The following is a 24,276-nucleotide window of genomic DNA, read 5'->3' on the forward strand; positions in this document are numbered from 1 at the left end:
GGAATCTATCTGCCTGCCCCTTTCAGCAGGGCAGAGAGCTAGATTCCTAGGGTATTTGCAGTCGCTTAGCTTTTGTGAGTGTTAGGGAATGGTCTTCTACCCTTATACATAGCACAAGCAGCTCTTAGCTAGAAAACTAAAGCATCTGGGTTTTTTGTCCTTCTGTTTTTGTTTTTAATCAAGGCATCCTTGGGGTTTACATTACGGGAAAATGGTTCATGAATGCAAACTTGTTTTGCAATCCCTAAGCACAGTTGGAAGGTTCACAACATCCCAAATGTCATGAAGTTCCCCAGCCCTGATGATAATACTTATTTATCTCAGGGAAGTTGTGAGGCATAATACATGTTCATAAAGTACGTGGAGATCCATAGATAGAGAGTACAGATAGAAAGTACATATATCGTTACAAAGTGACTGCATGATCAGAGGTTTTAGAAGGTGAAAAATCATAGTGAAGGCACAATGTGCCTCATACAATTCAAGATATTAGTGTATTGTTTCGTCCTAACTGGATTGGTGAGGAGCAAAGCCTCAACCCTGGGCCTGTTCGGCAGCTGATACTAGTGTGGTCAGTGCTCCCTCTCCCAAAGCTTGTAGTACCTTCTTCTGAAAACAAGAACTGCACAACCCAGAAAGAAAGACTGACCACTGAAGTACCCAAGCAGGGACAAAATCTAAATTCTTCAAAGGAAAATCCCAATGATTCTTTATAATACTTTAGGCAGCTGAATAAATACATCTTTTTTCTGTAGAACATTGGTCTGATTCTGTCTTCAGTTACATCACTACAATATGGTAGGGAGAGAGAGAGAGAGATCTTTATGAATGTACTGTGGCAAGCGCATTTCACTTTGAAAAGAGTCCATGCAGCCCCAAAAGATGTGCAGAAGAATTATTTTAAAAGAAATATCTGTAGCCAATGACTTAATAGGGCTGCATGGTGTCTAAGTCCAGTCAGAATTTGTCCCAGTGTCAATGATCAGTCTGACCAATATATAAGCCAGTAAATACCTCAAAAATAGATAACACCCTCACCCCTTGATACATGATGCAATCATACTTCAACTTACATCAAATATCCAAACGTTTCTTTAAAAACTACATTTGTTTCACTTCTACAGCATGTGGTCAAATCACAATGCAATGTGATCAGGTCAAGTGGGCAAATGCTTCTAGAAACAGAAGTGCAGGCAGTAGGCTGATTTTCTAAACACCCTGTATCAGTGGTTCCCAACCTTTTCCATACTGCCTCCCCCATCCCCTGCAGCTCGCAGGGACCTAGCTGGGATTCTTCCTCCCATTTAGCAATATGGGGATGGGCAGGGTAGTCACAACTTCCTGACACCTGTCTGCAACCCCCTAGATTGAGAACCCCGATTTGATCGTTGCCTAGATTCTGATTATTGTACGTGATCGAATTACAAGGTTGGCTGCGAGCTCCATAGGATTGACACCATATCTTGTTCTGGACAGTGCTGATCACATTCTTGTGACTCAACAAATAGTGCTCAATTGTGCCTTTAAGGCATGGTGTACATTAGGGGGCACTGTAGAGATGCCCCACCCCAAAGGAAGCTCCTTGAGGCATTGTATCTCAGCCAATGAACCTCCTGAACCACAGTGAGATTGGGGTATTCCTTAGTGGGATAAAGTGCATACTTACCCTGCCTAGGACAAGTTCTGGTGTGTGGAGTGGGGACTCTTCCCCGCCCTATTTATTCTGGGGAGTCTATTAATGCTAGATTCTGGGGCCTAATTTTCAGAGGTTCTAAGAACCTGCTGCTTCCCCTGACTTCAGTAGGTGTGTGGTTGCTCAGCACCTCTGACAATCAGGGTAATTGCGTGCAGGATACACAGCCACAGGTAATAAACTGAGCTGAGTCCTTGCTCTGAGATAGGGGGCTGTGTGATGGCTTAAGTTGTTTTCCCCCAGTCATGGCATTTTATTTCAAAAGGAATCACCAAGATGTTCAGTTAGAATCACAGCAGTTTGATGTCTCTGTGCTGGAGGGGGGCACTCTTTACAATAGCATTACCTGCATATTGTGCTCGATGAAGTTTAACAGAAAAAAAATATCAGGGGGGCTGGTAGCAAAGCTTATTATTAAGTTTGCCCAACACGTCCCATTATAAGATCCTATTTTCAGTGGCTTATAACTTTGCCAAACTTTAACCATTTGGCCTAAAATTTTCCATCTCAGGGGTCTGCCTCAGGCTACGTGTTTTGGAAACATTTCAGCTGCAACACTTCAGCCATTTCTGGAAAAAAGGGTAGGGAAAGTAACGTTTTTCAATGTTAAATACATGTTGGTGACTGTTTTTGAAAAGCTTTAGCGTCCTCATACTTTGAAGATGGGACTTGAAATTTTGCAGGTGGTGGCCTGTCAGAGATGTGCCTTTGATTTTCCCTTTGAAAATCTGTGCAAATTGACCCAAGTTTTAAGCTTCTGAAAAATTGTAGTTCACACATGCTCAGTAGAGACTTACTACAGCTTGGCAGCTAAAATCCTTAAAAGTTCCATCCTCATAGAGCTTCTTACAGTTTGAGTTCTGACCAGACCGCACATGTGCCTTCCCCACAGAGCAACTGAACATATTCTAGCCTCAGGCTACAGGGAGGAAGCTGGACTCTCCCTATAATGCCTGCTCCAGGTTGGGGTGAGCATAGAGCTGACAGCAGGTAACCTAGCGAGACAAGACGGGGTGAGGTAATATCTTATATTGGCGCAACATCTGTTGGTGAGAGAGACAAGCTTTCAAGCTACCCAGAGTTCTTCTTCAGCTCTGGGAAAGGTAATCAGAGTGTCCCAGCTAAATACAAGATTGATACAGATAAATAATTAGCACATATTCTAGGGATCATTCAAGGGGAAGCGGCCCATTAATGGTCCTTAGTTTAGCTTAGCCTATATGCTATCTTCTCACTAGCTATGACATTCTAAGTACCTTTCCCAGACCTGAAAAGCAACTCTGTGTAGCTTGAAAGCTTGTCTCTCTCACCAACAGCAGTTGGTCCAACAAAAGATATTACCTCACCCACCTTGTCTCTCTAATATCAGCTACAATTGGATACAGCAGGGAACCCGTCTCTCCGTTGCTATCAGTGACCCTCCTGCTGGCCTCCAGGCAGTGTGGAGGAGGAAACCATCTGATTCAAGTGCAGAAAGGGCAAGAGTGCGACCTATGGTGTTACAGGAGAAAGCTGGGAAAGTAGATTGGGACAAGGACTCCTGGGGTATGGAGACTGGGACTTGAGGCTAGCAGTGGGGCAGAGACTAACTAGGCAAGGAGATTATGCCTGGTAGCTGAGGAGCAAAAGCAGTGGGGAAAGAGACTGGGGGTCAGTGAGTGAGGGAAACTAGGACTAGCAGGGCAAGGAGACTGGGAACTGGTGGGGTGGAGGGAAGAAGATGGAGTGGAAGGGAGAGACATTTGAAAAGGACAGGCTGCAGAGAGAAAACTGGCATTGGGTGGGCAGAAACTGGAATAAGCAGCTGGAGAAAGTGTGGACACTGAGATGGGATGAAAAGCCTGGGGAGGGTAACTGGTACTAGACCCTGTAGTGACAGGGAATGTGAGTGGCAGGGGGGCGGGGGAAGAGAGACAAGTAAGCAACAGTGCAGGGGAGGGTTGTGGTGGAACACTTCAGAATGCCATTCCTGCACTCTTTTGGGGGAGCTGGAAGGGCGTTCAGGAACTATCACTTCTGAGTGATAATTCCAGAAGAACGCAAGTGCATCCTGGCCCTTCTTTTTTTCAGGACACCAGCACTGGAGGCAACTGGGACTTGCTGGGCAAGGAGACTAGGGATGAGGGCAAGATTGGGATGGGGAGTCTGGAGGGGTGTGACTTTTGTGGCATAACCTTAATGTGGCCTCTTTGTGCTTATGCATTATGATATAGATTTTAATTATATGATCAAATACTATTTTTTCCACAGTACCCCGGCCTCTTTCAGTTCACAGAATGGACAGTGCTCACTTAATGAACAAGCTATTCAATATTTCATTTTCTCCTTGTTCAATGTGTGGCCCCAGGCCTACATGCTGTTCCAACCCTGCTTTGAAGACAGAATTATTAATTTCCTCAAGAGCTCTTATATGATGCCTGTGACTATAATATCCAAGTGCTTCACAGACATTACTGAATAGATTTTCAACCTGGCTGTGAGAGAAGGGGATATTATTATTCCCATTTTACAGATTGAGAACTGAGGCACAGAGAGGTCAAAAATACCCATTAATTTTGGGTGCCCAATTTAAAATGACCAGGACTTGATTTTTCAGAGTACTTTACTTTATATAACACTTCATATGTTCAAAATACAGCTCCCATTGACTTCAGTTGCAGCTGTGGGTGCACAGCACTTGTGCATAACAGACACCCCGGTCTCAAGTAAAGCACCCCAAAAATGAGAAACACACAATTAGTGACCACATATAAAAAGCTGGGTGTAAGTGACTTGCCCAGCATCACATAGGAACAATTGCAGGAATAGAATCTAATTCCCCAGGGCAGCAATTAATTATCTTAACCATGAAACTGTCTTGTCTCTTCCTGCTATTCCCTGCCTCATTCATTACACCACTTCCAGCTTCTGAAGCAAATGAAGCAGGGTTCCTACAGACAACAATCTCCTTCACTACACAACCCAGGTTCATCCTGTGCACTGAATGAGGTAGGGGACCAGTGGAAAAAGTACCATTTGATCATGCACCAAAGATTGTACCATAATGCCTACACACAAGAGGGCTGTATTAAAGTTGCACCTGGAGTTGGCCACTGTTAGAAGACAGGATACTGGACTGGATGGACCATTGGTCTGACCCCATATAGCCATTCTTATATTCTTAACTGTTGCACAGGCAACCTTAATTCTGGCATTTCCTAACTTTTGAGTGTTTCACTTTGCAACCTTATTAATATTCTTTTAACACAGATTACACATGCACACACAGACACAAAAAACTCTCAAGATAGCTGGTGCCTTATTGTGCAATTTAAAAAAAACAGTTGAATAGGCAGAACAAGGAAGACGTGTCTGTATTAATGTATGGGGGGAAGGTTTCATGTATATAATATTTGTTTTTAGAACTATCGGTACTTACCCCACAGTAGCAGGTTGAAGCAAGGTACTTTGGACAGTAAAAGGGAGATTTTCAAAGGCAAAAAGAGGAAATCGACTTTCAGTGGCAGTTGGATGCCTAACCTTTTGTGTGCCTTCGAAAATCTCCCAGTTAGCCATTTAAAAACAAATGAGTTACCCACCTTGATATTTCTATTTAATTTAAGGATATACAGGAGTCGATTCTGAATGTTCTGTGATTTTCATCTGACAGTTGATGTTGGCCCACAATATTTTTGACAAACAAACAGCTGCAGTGACTGTTGACAGCTGATATAATCGGGGTGGTCTATTTCATGAGCTCTGGCAACACATGTTCTTTTCTTCTGGTGAAAAAAAAGTCTCTGCATGCATGGTTACTCTTGGTTAACATGAACAGGAAGGACATTCTGAAGGGTGAGTTCTTAGCATGGGCAAATGCTTCTCTTCTGAAGCAAAATAAAGCTTTTCACATTACTAGTGACGCAAGTTTAGCCATGCAAGATGTGTTTAAGTAAAGCATGATAGAAAACACCAAGAATTTCCCTCACCCACTCAATAGTACTCATTTTATTGCATAACTTTTTTGGGAGGGGTCTGGATTAGAGTAAAAAAATAGCCTCTGGTCAAATAATTCTGGCTACTGTTTTTCATTTATGGTAAATGTGATTATACACTTCACACAAAGGGAGGGAGCATGGTCTAGTGGTTAAAACAAGGATCTAGATGTCAGGCAACCTGTCACTGCTTTGTTGGGATACAATGGGCAAGTCATATGACACTGCATGCCTCAGTTTGCCCAACTGTAACTTGAGGATGCTCATAAATCAGTCTTCACAGAGCGCTTTGAGATCCTCATCAGGTGTTATGTAAGTGACAGATGTTATTACTGTAAATGGAGTAGAGAAACATTTGCTGCTAAAGTTGGTTTAAAGGCTGCTTATTTTATAGTAAAAAATCTATTAAATTTTAAGATCTTTACAACATCAATTTGCTTTCAAAGGCATGTATTCCTTTACTCCAACACACAAAAACTGTTTTTGCTGTGACAGGGGTCTGGTATGTAGAGGAATAAACTGGCTTGCTTTTAATTAATTAGTTATATATACACATGTATACATACACACAGAATTCGTATAATATAAAGAATATTGTAAATTCTCTTAATGATATATTAGCGTTTACTGACAGCTCTCACTCTGTTCTCTAACACTGCTAGTGAGAGTGTTGAAAGAAAGAATTAAATGACCACGTACAGTGGCCTTAAGCTTTGGCCTCTGAAACTTAAAGATGGGTCATGTTCTCATTGTGGTCAATAGGAATTTAGCAATTGGTTTCAATGAGAACAGGATCTTGGTTTCTTGTCTGTTACAGAAGTTGTGAACTGCAAGAGTGGGGAACAGATTGTTTCTTACCTATCTAGGTCCTAATATGTCTACCGGCAACATGTAATCTGAGAATCAAATATATGGGAGAGATTTCCCTGACAACTGCAGGCAACCAGTTTTTAAAGTATCTAGCAAAAAGATGGGAAGTGATACCTAAAAGGACACACAAGAAAAATCCTCACCAGTATAACTGTTCTCAGGTAAAAGTAAATGTCATGTGAAAACCTGGAGAGACAAGGTGGATGAGGTAATAATCTCTCTAATATCCTGAGAGCAACATAGCTACAACACTGTGAAAAACTCTTCACTTCTACATTTGTTACTCTGGGTTTGACTGCACTTAAAAGTTAATTTGGATTAAGGGTGTGAATTTAAAGCAGGCTATTTATTCCTTATTAACCCCCTGTGTGGATGCTCTTATTACAGAAGAGAACTGCCTTATTCCAAATGAGCTCAATTCAAGTGGATGGGTGAGATACCACAGCCATATCCCATTATCTCATGCACTAAAACAGCACCAGCAAGGGAGCTCAGGTTTACTTGAAAAAAAAAACCAAACAACTACTCTCCTAGCCTACCCACAACTCACTTTCAGCCAAGCTTCTTTGAGCACAAGATGCTGCAAGTCCCAATCTCCTATGCAATGGGATGATGGAAATTCCAGTGCATTTTGGGCTTTTTGTGGCCCCTCTGCATGCAGGCAGAACTTTTCCTCTAACGTGTGAAATATTAGCATGAAGAGTAAAAGTTAGGGCTAGCATGAGGATGCCTATTAAAATGTCAAGATCAGCACCTGCATGGTAGGCTTTTCAGTCTTGTATTTGCTTAACTAATCAGTTTTCTCGATCTACATGACTATTGCCCTCTTTTGGCCAATTAAAAGATCACTTTCTGCCTGGTGCTTGTTCTTGAAGAAATGTCTTCTTCATTTTGGCCTGCTTCTTTCCATGTGATAGCTGTAAAACCCACCTTGCTCCTAAAAGCTGCCCTGATCTCAGATCTTCAGCTGTCACCATCCCCTATTTGTTTGATTATAAAGCTCCCACACTTTGATAAAGCCACAGGAGCCTAATAGGCCAGAGCCCAGTCTGGCTCACATTTGAATGTTTTCATATGTTTTCTTACCTTTAGTGATTAATTGAGCCGGTTCTCTGTGACGCTGGTTTAGTTCTCATTATCCATTATGATTTTCAGCCATCACACAATCTAAGCAGCTGTCCACTGCAGGGCAACACCACCAACTGTGATAGAAGCTGAGAGGTGGCTCATTGCTGTCATCCCTTGGGAGGGAAAATGAGTGTGGGGAATTTTATTATAGGACTGAAATAGATGATGACTCTGTGATCTTTCTTTTTCCATCATGTTCAGTAAATTACTTTCAAAGATGACAACCATCATCATCTGCATATCTCAAATGAAAGACTGTCCTGACTCCCATTCGAGTCATCAAGTGCTATGATGCTCTAAGACACACCACCTTACTGGAAATCCCTTCAAAATCTCAAACCAGCCTATATTCCATTTGCAGTCTTGTAAAGATTACATGGAGCCCATCTGAGAAACGTCTGCATGAAGTGTTACCACACACCAATGTCCGGTAAGGAAGCCTTGCTGCCAAACGAAAGGGAGGGCTGTTGTGATTTCACCCTCTGGATGCTGCTAAACTAACCTCTGCCAGGGATAGCTTTTATCCTTAGAGCTCACAAATATACATCTGGAGAACAAGGCCTACTTTTTCCAAAGTGACCAATGATTTCAAGTGCCTCAACTTTTGAGTGCCCAGCTTGAGACACCAGAACTGGGCCTGATTTTTAGAAAGCATTCAGCACCCATCCTCTTCAAAAGGGGCTGATTTTCAGCTTCTCAGACCGAGCACCCAAAATACGGAGGCACCCAACACCACTAGTCACTTTGGAAAAGTATTTTTCTTTGGAATGCACCAAATGCCTGTAACTCCCACTAAAGATTTGCATTCCATTCTCCTCCACAATCTGCTGCTTTCAATTCACAAACGGAAAACCTTCTACAATATCAATATACTCAGTATGTCTTTCAGGAAACAGCCAGTGTGTGCACTTAATATAAACTTATTTGCCAAGTGGTGAAGCCTCCTTAGAGTACAATTTTGAGTTTCTATTTAAATGGGAAAACAAATTATTAGATTTGTCCAGTCCCTTGCCCAACCTCTCTCCAAGCTCACATCCCCCTGGCTTTATGATACTTATCTCCATTAAAGGATTTTTTTTTAATTGTAGCCCCTTATTAAAAGATTGGATGCACTTCACTGTCCCCAGATATATTTGTGTAAATTTGTGTTGCTCACAGCTTTTAAAGACTTAATGGAACATTACTATGTAAACCACACTGTATTCTATTTGACATTCTTTTCCTTTGTGGCTCATAGTGTTCCTAGTTTTGACAAAAGCCACAAAGAGACATTTTTAAATGAACCAAGTGGACTGATTCATGAATTGCTGCCTCCTCTCCTAAAACTTTCCCATAGTAATTGGGCAAATTAAAAAAAAAACCTGTTCCCTTCTCCCACAGTTGTTGAACTGATTTCAAAACCCAAGTCCTCATATTTTTTTGGGGGTGGGAGGGATTATGTACACAAGGTGCCTATCAGTGTCTGAACACTCTATTGTACACAGTTACATTAATCAGTTTAAACATCATATTGATTCAAGTTATTTAATGGACTCAGAGTTGAGCTGCCTTCCTCCTTCAACCCTGGAGTAAGAGGGGTAATTTGGGACCAGATTGTGAATATGAATCATAATCTGTTTTCTGAGCTGCTTCTACGCACTGTCCCTTGCTCAATGCCTGTAGCAAAGCCCCAGTTTAGCCCTAACGACCTAAACCACGTCAGGCTTTATTGATCAGTCCCAATACACAGAACTGCAGCCAAACAAATAGCTGGAAGGTAGTACTGGAGCATGGGTGTTACATGCTCTGTCTGAGAAAAGCTGCTCAGAAGAGGGACAGCCACATTCTGCAATGGCCAAAGCTTCCAGATATTCTTCTGAAAAAAAGGTGGTGTTGATACTTTAAATTAAATCCAAGCCTTCTAGACAGCAGCCCAGAAGCACCACCACTAGGATAATGGTCTGGCCCAATCAGCACCATTTTATGAGCTAGTTCGTCACTTTGCCATACATTGCAACAGATTCTATTAAATGTACTAGCTAGCCACACATTTGCTCCTATAACGAGCCCATCTTTAACCCTGGAGAATGTGGGCATCACTTCTTTTTAGTATTGTAATACTGGAGGGATTGAGGTTCTCTTTCATTTCTATAGTGAATGAATTCTCTTTCTATGGGCTGGAATATCCGTTGGCATGTCTCATAGTGCTCACAATATTTTGGTCCATGATAATTTCTGCTACCTTTGTATTCTTGGTATGCCATTTTACCTCTGTGGTTTCACTGCTCTGAAGAGTACTGTGGAGGGGGCTTGTTGCATGACAATTACGGTTCACTAGATCCTGTATATGGGAAGCATGTTCAGTGCTTTCCTTAGTTCAAGTCAAAATGCAGCAATTTGTAGCCAAGGTTTATTACCATGATTTACCTCCCCTGGGGTCAAAACTCAACAAGCAAGCATGCTCGGTACACGGCTACCAGAATGCACTCCACCTACTAATGTGAGTACTGATTTGCATATTCTCTTGCACCTAGGATTAACGAAATTCAAAAAAGAAATGTACTGGTGAATTATCTACTATAGATGCTCATAATTTAATCATATTTAACTCTTACCTGGTGCATTTCACCAACATATCTCAAAGTGCTTTACCAAGGAGGTTAGTATCATTTATCCCCATTTTACAGATTAGAAACTGAAGCAGAGAAGTGAAGTGACTTGCCCAAAGTTTCACAAGAGATCAGCAGCAGAGGTGGGAACAGGGCCGGCTCCAGGCACCTGCATCCCAAGCAGGTGCTTGGGGCAGCAATCTGCAAGGGGCGGCAGTCCGTGTGTTTTTGCCCCCAAGCAGCACGCCGAATTGCCGCCGCGGGCAGTCCGTGTGACGTTAGGGCGCACGCGCGTTTCCGTGGCGGCGGCAATTCGGCGGCAGCTTCTACGTTCAGCTGTCCGGGGCAGTGCAGCTTCTGTCTTCTGGCTGAAGACAGAAGCTGCTGCCGAATTGCCGCCGCCACGGAAACGCGCGTGCCGCCCTAACGGCACACGGATTGCCCCCACCATCCGCGGCGGCAATTCGGCGCGCTGCTTGGGGCGGCATAAACAGTAGAGCCGGCCCTGGGTGGGAACAAAATACAAACCTCCTGACTCTTCGTCTAGTGCCTTATACACTGGACTATGCTGCCTCCGTAATGGCTGATGGAAATAAATTGTGCCATGTGTCATTCAACATGTCCTCTAAACTAGAATCTTGACCCTTTGTTGACCTCTGCAAAGGACAGTGGGCAATTTAGGATCAAATCTCTGTCTTACTTACTGCATTTAAATGGTTCACATGACATTTTGAACCAGTCTTGAAATTTGGTGCACTTTTAATGGACCAATGATTACAGGGGAGATAATCAAAAGATCAGTTTAACAATTTGCAAAAACTGAATTATTTTCCCCGTCATGGTCATGTGTGGTATAAAGCATCCAATCTGGGAAAATTAAGATCAGCTCTATTTACTGAATTTTAAGCAAGAAAATTTTTGAAGGTGAGTGCACTGCAGATGCTGAAAGTGATAGCAGTCTGTCCTTTGTGTGGACTTGGCTGGCAACTAATATATTAATAGAATTAGTACTGATTGTGGCTGAGTCATTGTGAAACAGCCAAAAAACCTATTACTAATGGTGATCCTGATAGTAGTAAGCCAGTATGGGCTGAGAAAGGCCCAGGAAATCCTGGTGTGATCCCAAAGGCTTCAAGAATTACAAACATTATTCAGTTTTTTTCCATCCAAAAGAGCATCTTATTTCCAGAGCAGAGGGCGGAATTACTATTTAAGGAACTTAAAATGTAAGGCTGTCAATTAATCGCAGTTAACTCACGTGATTAACTCAAAAAAATTAATTGTGACTAATTGCAGTTTTAATCACACTGTTAAACAATAGAATATCAATTGAAATTTATTAAATATTTTTAATGTTTTTCTATACTTTCACATATTGTAATCTGTGTTATAATTAAAATCAAAGTGTATATTATTTTTATTACAAATATTTGCACTATAAAAATTATAAATAAAAAATAGTATTTTTCAATTCCCTCATACAAGTACTATAGTGGAATCTCTGTTGTGAAAATGCAAGTTACAACTGTAGATTTTTTTGTTGCATAACTGCACTCAAAACCAAAACAATGTAAAACTTTAGGGCCTACAAATCCACTCAGTGCTACTTTTTGTTCAGCCAGTCGCTAAGGGCTGGTCCACACTAAGAAGCGGGGTCGAACTAAGGTACACAAATTCAGCTACGTGAATAGCGTAGCTGAATTCGAAGTACCCTAGTTCGAACTACTCACCCGTCCAGACACCGCGGAATCGAAGTCCGCGGCTCCAAGGTCGACTCTGCCACCGCCGTTTGCAGTGGTGGAGTACCGGAGTCGACCGCGGCGCTTCCGGAGTTCGAACTATCGCGTCCACATTAGACGCGATAGTTCGAACTCCGAGAAGTCGAACTCACCGCGTCGACCCGGCTGGTAAGTGTAGACTAGCCCTAAGACAAACAAGTTTGTTTACATTTACAGGAGACAATGCTGCCCTCTCATTTACAACGTCACCAGAAATTGAGAACACGCATTTGCATGGCACTTTTGTAGCAAGCATTGCAGGGTATTTACATGCCAGATATGCTAAACATTTGTATGCTCCTTCATGCTTTGGCCACCATTCCAGAGGACATGCTTCCATGCTGACAGTGCTCGTTAAAAAAATGTGTTAATTAAATTTGTGACTGAACTCCTGGGGGTAGAACTGTATGTCCGCTGCTCTGTTTTATCTGCATTCTGCCATATATTTCATGTTATAGCAGTCTTGAATGATGACCCATCACGTTATTCATTTTAAGAACACTTTCACTGCAGATTTCACAAAACACAAAGAAGGTACCAATGTGAAATTTCTAAAGATAGCTACAGCACTTGACCCAAGGTTTAATAATCTGAAGTGCCTTCCAAAATCTGAGAGGGACGAAGTGTGGAGCGTTTTCAGAAGGCTTTAAAAAAGCAACACTCCGATGCGGAAACTACAGAACCCGAACCATCACCTTCTGCTGGTGGCATCTGACTCAGATAATGAAAATGAACATGCATCAGTCCGCACTGCTTTTATCGAGCAGAACCAATCATCAGCATGGACGCATGTCCCCTGCAATGGTGGTTGAAGCATGAAGGGACATATGATTCTTTAATGCATCTGGCATGTAAATATCTTCTAACGCTGTCTATAACAGTGCCATGCGAACGCCTGTTCTCACTTTCAGGTGACATTATAAACAAGAAGCGGGCAGCACTATCTCCTGCAAATGTAAACAAACTTGTTTTTCTGAGCAATTGGCTTTTCTGAGCTAAGTGGACTTGCAGGCTCTAAAATTTGACATTGTTTTATTTTTGAATGCAGTTATTTTTGTATATTATTCTATATTTGTAAGTTAAACTTTCATAATAAAGAGATCACACTACACTACTTGTATTAGGTGATTTGAAAAATACTATTTCTTTTGGTTTTTTTACAGCGCAAATACTTGTAATAAAAAATACATATAAAGTTAGCACTGTACACTTTGTATTCTGTGTTGTAACTGAAATCTACATATTTGAAAAAGTGGAAAACATCCAAAAATATTTAAATAAATGGTAGTCTATTGTTTAACAGTGCAATTAATTGCACAATTAATTTTTTTAATTGCTTGACAGTCCTATTAAAATGGGAAGTCGACATGCCCAAGGCTTTAGTTCAGTGGTACAACATTGCTATAAACATGGTTAGGACCTGTAAACATTAGAAATTGCAGCCATGTTGTAAACGGGTCAGCCAGGTCCCCTGAGTTGGTGACCTTTGTAAAGAGAGCGGGACCTTAGACAGGAGGCAACAGCTAGCCAACCACTGCATGAGGCAGAACATGTCCCCAAATGTGTGTGTGTGGGGGGGGGTGGGCCTAGTCTAATGCCACTGAATTCAATGGAAGTCTTTCCATTGATTTTAATAGGTATTCAAGCAGGCCCATGGGAAAGATACTACGAAAACGGAGCTAAATCATCATCATCAAAGGGTCAAATTAAAATGCCACTGCAATAGATCAAAGGCTTTATGGCAACAGACAAAGTTGGTCTCGCATCTTTTTGAGGATGCATAATGATTGCAACAACACTACAATATTTTTATTCATAATTCATTGGAGCTGCAAACTGGATGCAATTTTTTATGTATGAGAATTGCACCTGGACTAGAAGTTAGGCTAAGACCACCTGAAAAATCTATATTAGCAACCTAATTCTGCCTTAATTTGATGAAGTTGGACTGGATTTATCTCAGGAAGAATTTGGCCTTTCATTTGGATGATGAGCTGAGCTGTATTTCCATGGTAAAAATGCACCTGCTTATACACTGTTAGATGACAACTCCTAATAATTGCACTAGAAACTACACGAAAGCTACAGTATGTAATCTTGCAACTTGTGAGCTTTAACTCTTTGTAAACTGCAGTTTGCATAATTAGCTACAGCAAATGCAAACCTAAACTTGCAGATGTTCAGACATGTACAGACAAGAATTTGCCCACTTGTCAAAGGATAAGAGAAAAATATGGGACAGCTACAAAGTTTAGTCACAGATCGTTTAATTTAAATGAGCTCGGCCCATGTGGTAAAGCAAGAACCATATTTAAAATGCTGCTGAGAATATAATTTATAAATAACTAACTTTGTAACAGTCACATATTTATGTCTCCAGGGGATTCTATAAAAATGTCATCAATGATTTGAGAATGTCTTCACGATGAAGTCTTTCTATTACTCTCTAGAAGGCCCACAGTGTACCCACCCCTCCAGCACAACCATCTCCTGCTACAATGTCCTGGGAAGGTCTTCTCCATATTTCTGACCAGGACCTTGGCATAACCAAACAAGATATTGCCCTCACAAGAATCACCCCACCATTACAGTTAACCCCCTGTGTGCCAGGACAGGACATGAGGAGTTTAAGGAGTACTCTCATCCAGTCCTAATATGAGCAATAAAGCAACACTGAGGCTCAGTGCTTTCATTTATTAAAATCCCAGTAACCTAGGACTCATCATCTTAATCTTCTTAAGTGATAAGAGGATGGTGGGGAGATGAAAATGGTCACTGGTGTCTGGTTATTTTATAGTCAGTGATATAGAAGAGGATGCACCACATGCTCATACTGAATAATTATTAAAGATTCATTGTCTAGTTAGCAGTTGGCATTGAATAGAATCATGCAGCAGTCAGTGCTGGGTCTGATAAAGTCCAAGCTTTTTCATTAACACCATGGAAGATGGAGTGGAAGGTATGCAAATCAAATCCACAGATAATACACATTTTAGAGGACTTCAAATCCATGGAAAGTATAACATTAAATTGGTGAAATAGACTAAGGCTCTGAGTCTCTTCTCATACTGGTGTCCCTTCATTTGACTTCTCATTGCCTACCATGGTATAGATGAGAGAAAAATCAGGCCCTAAAACTCAGTAGTAGAACAGATTACGTTGAAAAAGATTTGTGGTTCACAAAGGAAATGAGTATTATGGAATCATGGTAACTACTCAGCTGACTTGGGCTCTGGCTCAATTCAGCAAGGAACTTAAACACATGAATTTACTTTTAACATGTTAGCAGTCCCAGCAATGGGCTCTGGATCAGACCCGATATCTGCAAATAGTTTAAATATATCAAATGCTTTGCATTAAACGTTTCAGAGCCTCAAAATTCTCTGGGACCAACATCTTGTCTATACTATAAATGCAACTCTTACATCCACATAACTGCATCTACACTGGAAGTTTTGGCAGCACAGCTATGCCGGTTAAGGGGTGTGGGTTTTTTTCACACCCAACCAAACTTTGTAGTGTAGATCTGGCCTGAGGTTCATTTGTTTTAAACCATAAACCATAATAGATTAGTTTTCCCCGAAGACTACTGACCAGTTATGAAGCAATAATATCTTAGTTTTTATGACACTATCTGAGTTAATTGGGCAGTTCTGGAAAGTTTAATTGTTTAAACACATTTCATATATTGTAAACAGAATACACTTTGTGATGACTGTCCCATAAGGGTATGACTCATCAGCCTCTTAGATGGACCAGCCACCAGAGGGTGAACAAAGAACCACACTATGGTGATGTAGGTTATAACTAGCACAGTGAGCTCCTAGGTGCTATGATAGTACAAGCAATAAATACCACCACTGCCACACTGCAACACATTGTAAAATATAGTTAGTTGTATTAACATCAAAAACAATGGTATACCAGGAAAAGAATACATTCCAAAGGGAAAAATGTCAACAAGTCACTGCATGTCTTGTTCTAGCTATCAGCTGCCTGGGGAACTATGTGCAACAGTTCTTGTCTGCTACTGCAATGATAACCAGTTCCAGATGGACTACTTATATGGAGGGGGAACATTGTAATGCATTAAGCAGAGCACAGGAGCTATTTATATATATAAATTATTAATGGGATTTCTGATTTTCAGTGTCAAGTCAATTTTCACACTGGTCTTTAATTGGCTGAACTCTGACAAGAATTCAGACTACTACGACCTGGGTACTGCAGACTCTGGCACTATAGTAACCAAGTTTAGCAAGGCTTCCATTGTTCAGAGTAAAAACATTTGCTATTACTCCCTTTCCTCCCCTGCCTTTTTTTCCAGGTGGAGTGGAGGGAGGCACTTCTTGACTCACCTGGCAGAGATCAATGAACCCATGGAAGGATTCAGGAGATCCTTCTTGGGCTGCAGAGATCTCTGTGATGGAAAGAGCAACTTCATCTGAACACCAGAGTCAATCAGTTCGTGATGGGCTCTCTTTGCAAACTGTAGGGATGCTAGCCAAGGACCAGGGACCCAGCAGAGAATATTAATTTAGGTCTTTCGAGAAAATACACAAATAGATAGGCTATTAACATTTACTTTTATTTATAGAAAATTGTAGAACGTATTAAATACAAACCATAGAGAAAAGCAACCAAAGAGGAGGCTTCATTATGATGCCAAAAGGAAGACAGAGAACCAAGCTTACTGGGCTTACAGTTCCTAACTGACTGAAGAATTGACTGTAATCTTTCACTGACAGTTATATACAGTGATTATTATAAACAATGTTTTTTTTTAAAAAGAAAATTTGCCATAATATTTTTCCAATCACCCCAAAAAAAAACCAATCAAAGCAACAACTGTTTCCAGGTTAAAATCAGGGTAATAAATACTGATGAAGTTACCTGTAGAATCATGCTAAAATGTTTGCTTGCAGTCACACAAAATAATTAAGTTAAGTTATCTGTGTAAATCAGGATGCTCAATAAGTTGTTTAAAAGTTTCATGCATTTGATAGGGGAAGGCAAAATAAAGCAGAGGCTTAGAAATACAGAAAGGCAATACTGAAAGTATGTGGAAAAACTGAACACATAGTTTATACTCTTAAAGTCAAACACCTGGATGTTGGCTGTCCTCTGGTGGATAATCATATATCCACACAGTCAAGTAACCCTTTAAGCTGTCACTGGAAGGCTGGTAAGAGAAGAGACTGTACTAGGTTTCTGGACAATATCTGTTTCGCTCCTTTCTTAAAGGAATGGAGTAAGGTTTAGCTGTGACTGCCATCCCTTCTGTGCCTTGATAACTTAATAATGCAGGAGATCCTACTGTCCCACTCCCACCGGGGACAGGACAGCCCAGGCTTCCTTATGCTCCTGTTGCCCTCTCACCCCCTTAATTCTATTCTACTCTCTTGAAGGAGAAGATGGTACAACTGTGGCGTGGGTTTAGGAGGGTGATACACAACCATTGAAGATCAGAGAGATGAGGATCTACTCTACCCCAGCCAAAAGTATCTACAGATTTCTTTCTCTTTAATGGACCGGAGGAAGGTGAGTTGGTGTGTGCTAGAAACATAAACACTCCAAATCCCATCTATAGATCTTCTCACTTTACTCGAGTCTGCTTTCCAGTTGCAGCTTCACAAGTGTGTGGGCTTTATGGCTATTGAGACATGTCAACTATGCAGGCATCGAATGATGTTGTTTCAGAGGTTGACACTTTGGAAGTCAACCAGCCAATTAAAACAAAAAAGAACAAAAGAACAAACCTGAACTCAAAACATTAACAGATGTCTCTAATTGTTCTCAGTATAAAGTAATTTTAAATTTATCAGCACCCACAGTATTGCTGTGGGAAAAGAGAAGTGCAATAACACATTCTGGAACATGTGTCAAACGCAGTTAACATTGGTATATACTCTGTGTGTGTGTGTGTGTGTGGTGTACATACACACTTCTGCTGTAAATACTTGGAATACTTTTGACAACTGTGTCTTTTTTTGGTACATGTGCCAAAAATGCCATATCTTATTGTGAATACACAGGTTTGAACAAGGAGATCATCATTCTCAATCTTCATAGAATATCAGGGTTGGAAGGAACCTCAGGAGGTCATCTAATCCAACCCCCTGCTCAAAGCAGGACCAATCCCCAGATTTTTGCCCCAGATCCTTAAATGATCCCCTCAAGGCTTGAACTCACAACCCTGGGTTTAGCAGGCCAATGCTCAAACCACTGAGCTATCCGTGTGTAAGACTCTTTTACTAAGTCTCCAGTTTACAAAAACTAGTGACCGTGAATGGAAGCTTCCATTGATCTAATGCATAGAAGGTAGTATTGTCTTGGGCAATTACTAAACCTGTCTGCTATTGAAATTCAGACAGTCACCTGTTTGCCTGATAGCCAAGAATTATCTATTAATGGTGGTGGTCTGCAAAGATTAAGTAATGCGCACACATGGGATTCAGCAAGCTATGAGGTTGGAAACAAAAGGTAAGACTTTTCCAAGTCCTACAATATCCCAACACCTGCCACCAATACAGTTACAATTTGTTCTGGCCATATGTAATATACTAGCACTGTGTGGTGCGATGAGGCCCACAGCATAGAATTCTGGTGCAGATTGGAGCTTGGTTATAGTAGTAATGTAAATCCTAATTTTTGCGTTCATGGATTTTTAATAGCCATACTTTCCATTCCATTAAAATAGATAAGATGTCAGAAATCTTTTGGGGTTTACTTTACCCCTATAGTCCATCTCCAGTCCATCCCAGGGCTCATCATTGTGTGAAGACATTGGCAGCAAGCATCAAAGGGTACCACGTTAAATGTTTGTAAGTTAGCGTATCATAGGACATGAAATAAAAAAAATTCTAGTTAAGTACAGTGTGTTGAATCTCTCTTACTGTGGATGATTGGGACATTCAGCATGCACTGTATATTGAAAACAGCTTAATTCTCTTGAAATGTCCTTGCAGGTTGGGAGAGCATCCTTCTCTGTTCTGGAATCTTTAAATGATACCTCTGTTTGCTCTGAATCAAAGACTAAAAGTAAGGACATTGTATCCAATTCTCCTCATCATAACACCAGTGTAAATCTGAAACAACTTCATTAACTTGTTTAGAGTTACATTGTTGTAAATCCAGAATAATTCCAACTAAGTCAACTGAGCTATTCCAGATTTACACCAGGATAACCAGAAGCAGAATATAGCCTCCAGTTTTTTTTACTCTGGGTTAAAATGTTGCTTACATGTGCACTCTGACAAATTTGACCACTGGTTTTAAATTGGCAAAATAGATGGAATTCACGCATCTTGAATCTTCCTACTTAATCTTAATTTTTAATAATTTAAATGAAAGCCAGAAACCTCTCAAATAATTTTTTTTATGACACACACAGTTTGCGTTCATCAAGTGTAAAATCGAGGCAATTTTCAAAGTTGCATTTACAACCTCAGTGACAAGAACAGCATTTTTGAGGTAGCTAAGGTCAAACAGCAACCCGCAGCACAAGCAAAAAATACATAAGTGCTCACACACTTTGGAAGCTCATTCTTTGGAGACAATGTTATCATGCGCACATGAGTGTGTTTTAGAGAGGCACATATTATAAAGGGGGTGGAGTCTGAGGGCAGTGACAACCTGACATAAGGGGTGCCTCTCAAGAGAGAAGCTTACAGAGAGTGGTGTTACATAAAACTGTAAAATTGTGTCAAACACACACACGCGGTATAATATTTTCATCAAGTATTCCGCAAGGGTACAGCTCGCATGACTTCCGTAGAGAGTGGAGGGGACACTGGTGACATCTGTTTTTAAACAGGTCAAAGGAAAAAAGAAAATGAATCCAGTCTGGAGTGATTAGGTCTCTGTTGTGTAGTTGTTGTATGACAGGGAAGGCAGTGAGGAAAAGTTATTATTCCACTGTCTCCCGCCGGGACCTGGTTGCGTCATTGCCTGCTCTTTATATTTACTCAGAAGAATTTTGGCTTCTTGCTCATCCTGCAAAGAATTTTCTCCATATTCTTCCTTCAGCCACTGCCTGAACTGGAGAAGTTAAACATAGTAGATATGCTAATTATTAACACAAACCAGATGCAGAAATAATACTCCTCTTACACCACAGTATCTTTAATAGTAAATAACAACTTTTCAAGAACATTAAAGGAGTCAAAATAATTTCTAAATCACATCGTTTAAACCTTTTATAGTCTAACCCTGATTCTCTAAAGAAGAGTGCCCCAAATACTGCACTTTGTGGCTTTGAAACAGCAAAGCACTTAAACACGTGTGACTAAGCATAGTTATCGTCCCATTGAAGTCAATGGGACCACTCATACGCTTAAAATGTTACACACATACATAAGTCTTTGCTGACTTGGGCTCTAAATTTGGAATCAGGTACTCCAACAGCACATGCCTGTCCACAAATTCAAGCACACTTTGGGTGGAAGAACTAGCAAAGTAATGGCCATTTTTTCCAATTTAAATGCCACGTGGCACAAAGGTAAATTATGGAACTATTCACATTCATAGTGTCCTTGTCCAGAATGAAGTGTCAGAGGTGGTTTTGGAATAAATGAAACTGATAGTATTCACCCAAGAGTTCTGAAGGAACTCAGATATGAAGTTGCAGAACTACTAACTGAGGTATGTAACCTATTGCTTAAATCAGCCTCTGTACCAGATTATTGGAGGACAGCTAATGTAACGATTTTCAAGAAAGGCTCCAGAGACGATCCTGGCAATTAGAGGCCAGTAAGCCTAGTTTCATTACCAGACAAATTGCTTGAAACTATAGTAAAGAACAGAATTATCAGACACAAACATGAACACATCATATTGGGGAAGAGTCAACATGGTTTTTGAAAAGGGAAATCATGCCTCACCAATCTAAGATTTCTTTGAGGCTGTCAACAAACATGCGGACAAGGATGAGCCAGTTAGTGTAGTGTACTTGGACTTTCAGAAAACCTTTGACAAGATCCCACACCAAAGGCTCTTAAACATTGTAAGCAGTCATGCGATAAGAAAGAAGGTCCTATAATGGATCAGTAACTGGTTAAAAGATAAGAAACAAAGGGTAGGAATAAGTGGTCAGTTTTCGCAGTGGAGAGAGGCAAATAGCAGAGTTTCCCAAGAATCTGTACTCGCATCAGTACTGTTCAACATATTCATAAATGATCTGGAAAAAAGGGGCAAACAGTGAGGTGGCAAAGTTTGCAGATGATACAAAATGACTCAAGATAGTTAGGTCCAAAGCTGACTGCGAAGAGTTACCAAGAAATCTCACTAAACTGGTTGACTGGGCAACAAAATGGCAAATGAAATTCAATGTTGATAAATAAAAAATAATTCACACTGGAAAACAATCACAACTATACCTACAAAATGATGGGGTCTAATCTAGCTGTTACCACTCAAGGAAAAGTTTAGAGTTTGTGTGGATAGTTCTCTGAAAATATCTGCTCAATGTGCAGCAGCCGTCAAAAAAACTATGATGAAAAGTTAGAATGTTAGGAACCATAAGGAAAAGGATAGAAAATAATACACAAAACATCATAATGCCACTATATACATCCATTGTACACCCACACCTTAAACACTGGGTACAGTTCTGGTCGCCTCATCTCAAAAAGGATGTATTAGAACTGGAAAAAGTACAGAGAAGGGCAACAAAAATGATCAGGGTATGGAACAGCTTCCATATGAGGAGAAATTAAAAAGACTGGGACTGCTCAGCTTGGAAAAGAGACGATTAAGGGGGCCTATGATAGAGGTCTATAAAATCATGAATGGTGTGGAGAAAGTGAATAAGGAAGTGTTATTTACCCCTTTATAACACAAGAACAAGGGGTCACCCAAGGAAATTAATAGGCAGCAGGTTTAAAGCAAACATAAGAAAGTACTTCTTTACACACATGATATACTGATTGCCAGGGATGCTCTGAAGGCCAAAAGTATAACTGGTTAAAAAAAAGAATTAGATAAGTCCATGGAGGATAGGTCCATCAAAGGCTATTGCCAAGATGGTCAGGGACACAACCCCATATTCTGGGTGTCCCCAAACCTCTGACCTGCCAGAAGCTGGGAGCGGATGACCGGGGATGCATCACTTGATGATTGTTCTGTTCTGTTCATTCCCTCTGGGGCACCTGGCATTGGCCACCATCGGAAGACAGGATACTGGGCTAGATTGAGCATTGGTCTGACCAAGTATGACCGTTCTTATGTTCTTGTTTCAACACACCAGTGCTCAGGGGTGTAGTATATAGGCTGTTTAATATATACCTGGAAGTCCATTACTGTGCTTTTAAAATGTTTTAGCTGGATGCAGGGAGAAGGGAAGGAAAACTTTTAAATGTTTAACATTTTATAAAATATGCATCTGCCCCCCCCCAAAAAAAGATTCCATTGCAGTCTCAGATACAATGTGTGATACAACTACAGCCTCAGACCCTGATCCTGCAAAGATTTATGCATGTGATTAGTTTGATGTTGATGGGGCTACTCACATGTGTCAAGTTAAGTATGTGCATAAGTCTCTGTGGGATTAGGGGCTAAACCAGGCATTTTAAGCATTCAACATTTTACCTAAGGCCAGTTCCTCAGCAGGTACAAGTCAGCATTGCTCCAGTGACTTCAATGGAGGTATGTCAATTTACAGCCAGCTGATGACCTGGCCTATAATCTCTTGCTGTATCAAATAAGCACATTACAAATGTGTGCGAATTCTTTAACCTGACTCTCCTTCTTCCTGCCTTGACTGTTCTCCCACTTACCTAATCTGGCAGTGAAGCCTCAGTGCAGAAGCAATTACAATAGCTCCTACTCTGCTCAGCTGTTTGGGTGTGGGTGAGTGGGGGCTTCAAAAAATAAGTGGCTCCCACTCTTTCTTCTTGCTTTTGTAGCTCCACTACTGTCAATCATCTGAGGAAAGCAAGGCTAGCAGGCAGCACCTTCCCTCTCCAAGCCCTGCTATCACTTATTAGCTATGAAAGCAAAACTATTTTAGGTCACATGACTCTTTCTTAGTCAACTGTGTAGTGTTTGGCAAGTTTAGGAAGGGTATGAAATATATTAGAGTAGAGATATCCATTCAGTTAGTAACTATATGGGGATCGAGCCTGTAAGGAACTAGGCAATTGCGCTCTGACCCAGCAAAGCACTTAAACACAGACTCAGAAGCACGCAAATAGGCGTAAAGGTTTAATGGGATTGCTCACATTCTTAAAAGTTGAGCACATGCTTAAGTGCTTTGTTGGATCAGGACCCTAGTGCTCAGCCTCTTGCAGGATCAAACACATACAGAATAAGCAAAATATATTTATATTGAGGTCATATCAAAGATGAGACCTTAACATAAGAACATAACATAAGAATGGCCCTACTGGGTCAGACCAAAGGTCCATCTAGCCCAGTATCCTGTCTTCCGACAGTGGCCAATGCCAGGTGCCCCAGAGAGAATGAACAGAACAGGTAATCATCAAGTGATCCATCCCTTGTCGCTCATTTCCAGCTTCTGGCAAACAGAGGCTAGGAACACCATTCCTGTCCTTAATGCACATCTAAGGGACATTTTTCAATGACACACAACATGTTATGATCGTCAATGCCTAAAAGCCTAGAAGATCAAATCTAATGGATCAAATGTCCTGAAACCCCAATATACTTTGTATAGAACTACCGTGGACAAGTGGTGCTGTAATTAAAAACTCCGGTCCAGATCTTCAGCTGGTATAAATTGACAAAGCTCCATTGAAATCCATAGAAATACACTGATTCACGCCTGCTGAGGATCTGGTCCCCAAAGTTGTGATTGAGAGATACAATAGCTTGCTACAACCTATGTCCACAGGTGAGCATTTCTTTTTGTAGACTAGTGCCTTCCTTTCAGTGAAGAAACTGCTGCATCCTTCCATTGTGACATGAAAAAAAAAGACGTTACTCTCTTCTCAAAGTTATTTGCATATACAATGACAATTAGGGTTATTAGCTCAGTCCAATTAGATCTGAAATGACTGTAAACCTTCATATAAGGGAGAAAGGAGACCAATCTGGAAAGTCCCTTTATATTGTATCTTAAAACGTCAGTTACCCACCCATTAAATATCAGTTCTGAATGATCCAGGAAATACTCAGTTAAATATTTTCAAAAAACAAATATTTACAGTTGAAAACTGCATTCCTGAAATGCCACAATAATTTCTCAGCTCTCTGCTGCAAGAAATCCTGGAAGAAAAATGAAACCAACC

General features: G+C 40.8%; 1 protein-coding gene across 6 annotated transcripts in view; it reads right to left on the reverse strand.

The window, feature by feature from the left end:
• Positions 1–19,388: 19,388 nt before the first annotated feature.
• The window catches only part of DUSP22 (dual specificity phosphatase 22), a 176,611-nt gene continuing 171,723 nt past the window's right edge, over positions 19,389–24,276 (reverse strand). For all 6 annotated transcript variants that reach the window (XM_039521403.1, XM_039521404.1, XM_039521407.1 and 3 more), the window contains one exon: positions 19,389–20,068. In XM_039521403.1, the coding sequence (XP_039377337.1) occupies positions 19,883–20,068 (186 nt within the window). In that variant the 3' untranslated portion in view covers positions 19,389–19,882. The remainder of the gene's footprint in view (positions 20,069–24,276) is intronic.

This window comes from Mauremys reevesii, linkage group 2 (assembly GCF_016161935.1).
Source record: "Mauremys reevesii isolate NIE-2019 linkage group 2, ASM1616193v1, whole genome shotgun sequence".
In the NCBI taxonomy this organism is placed as follows: domain Eukaryota; kingdom Metazoa; phylum Chordata; order Testudines; family Geoemydidae; genus Mauremys; species Mauremys reevesii.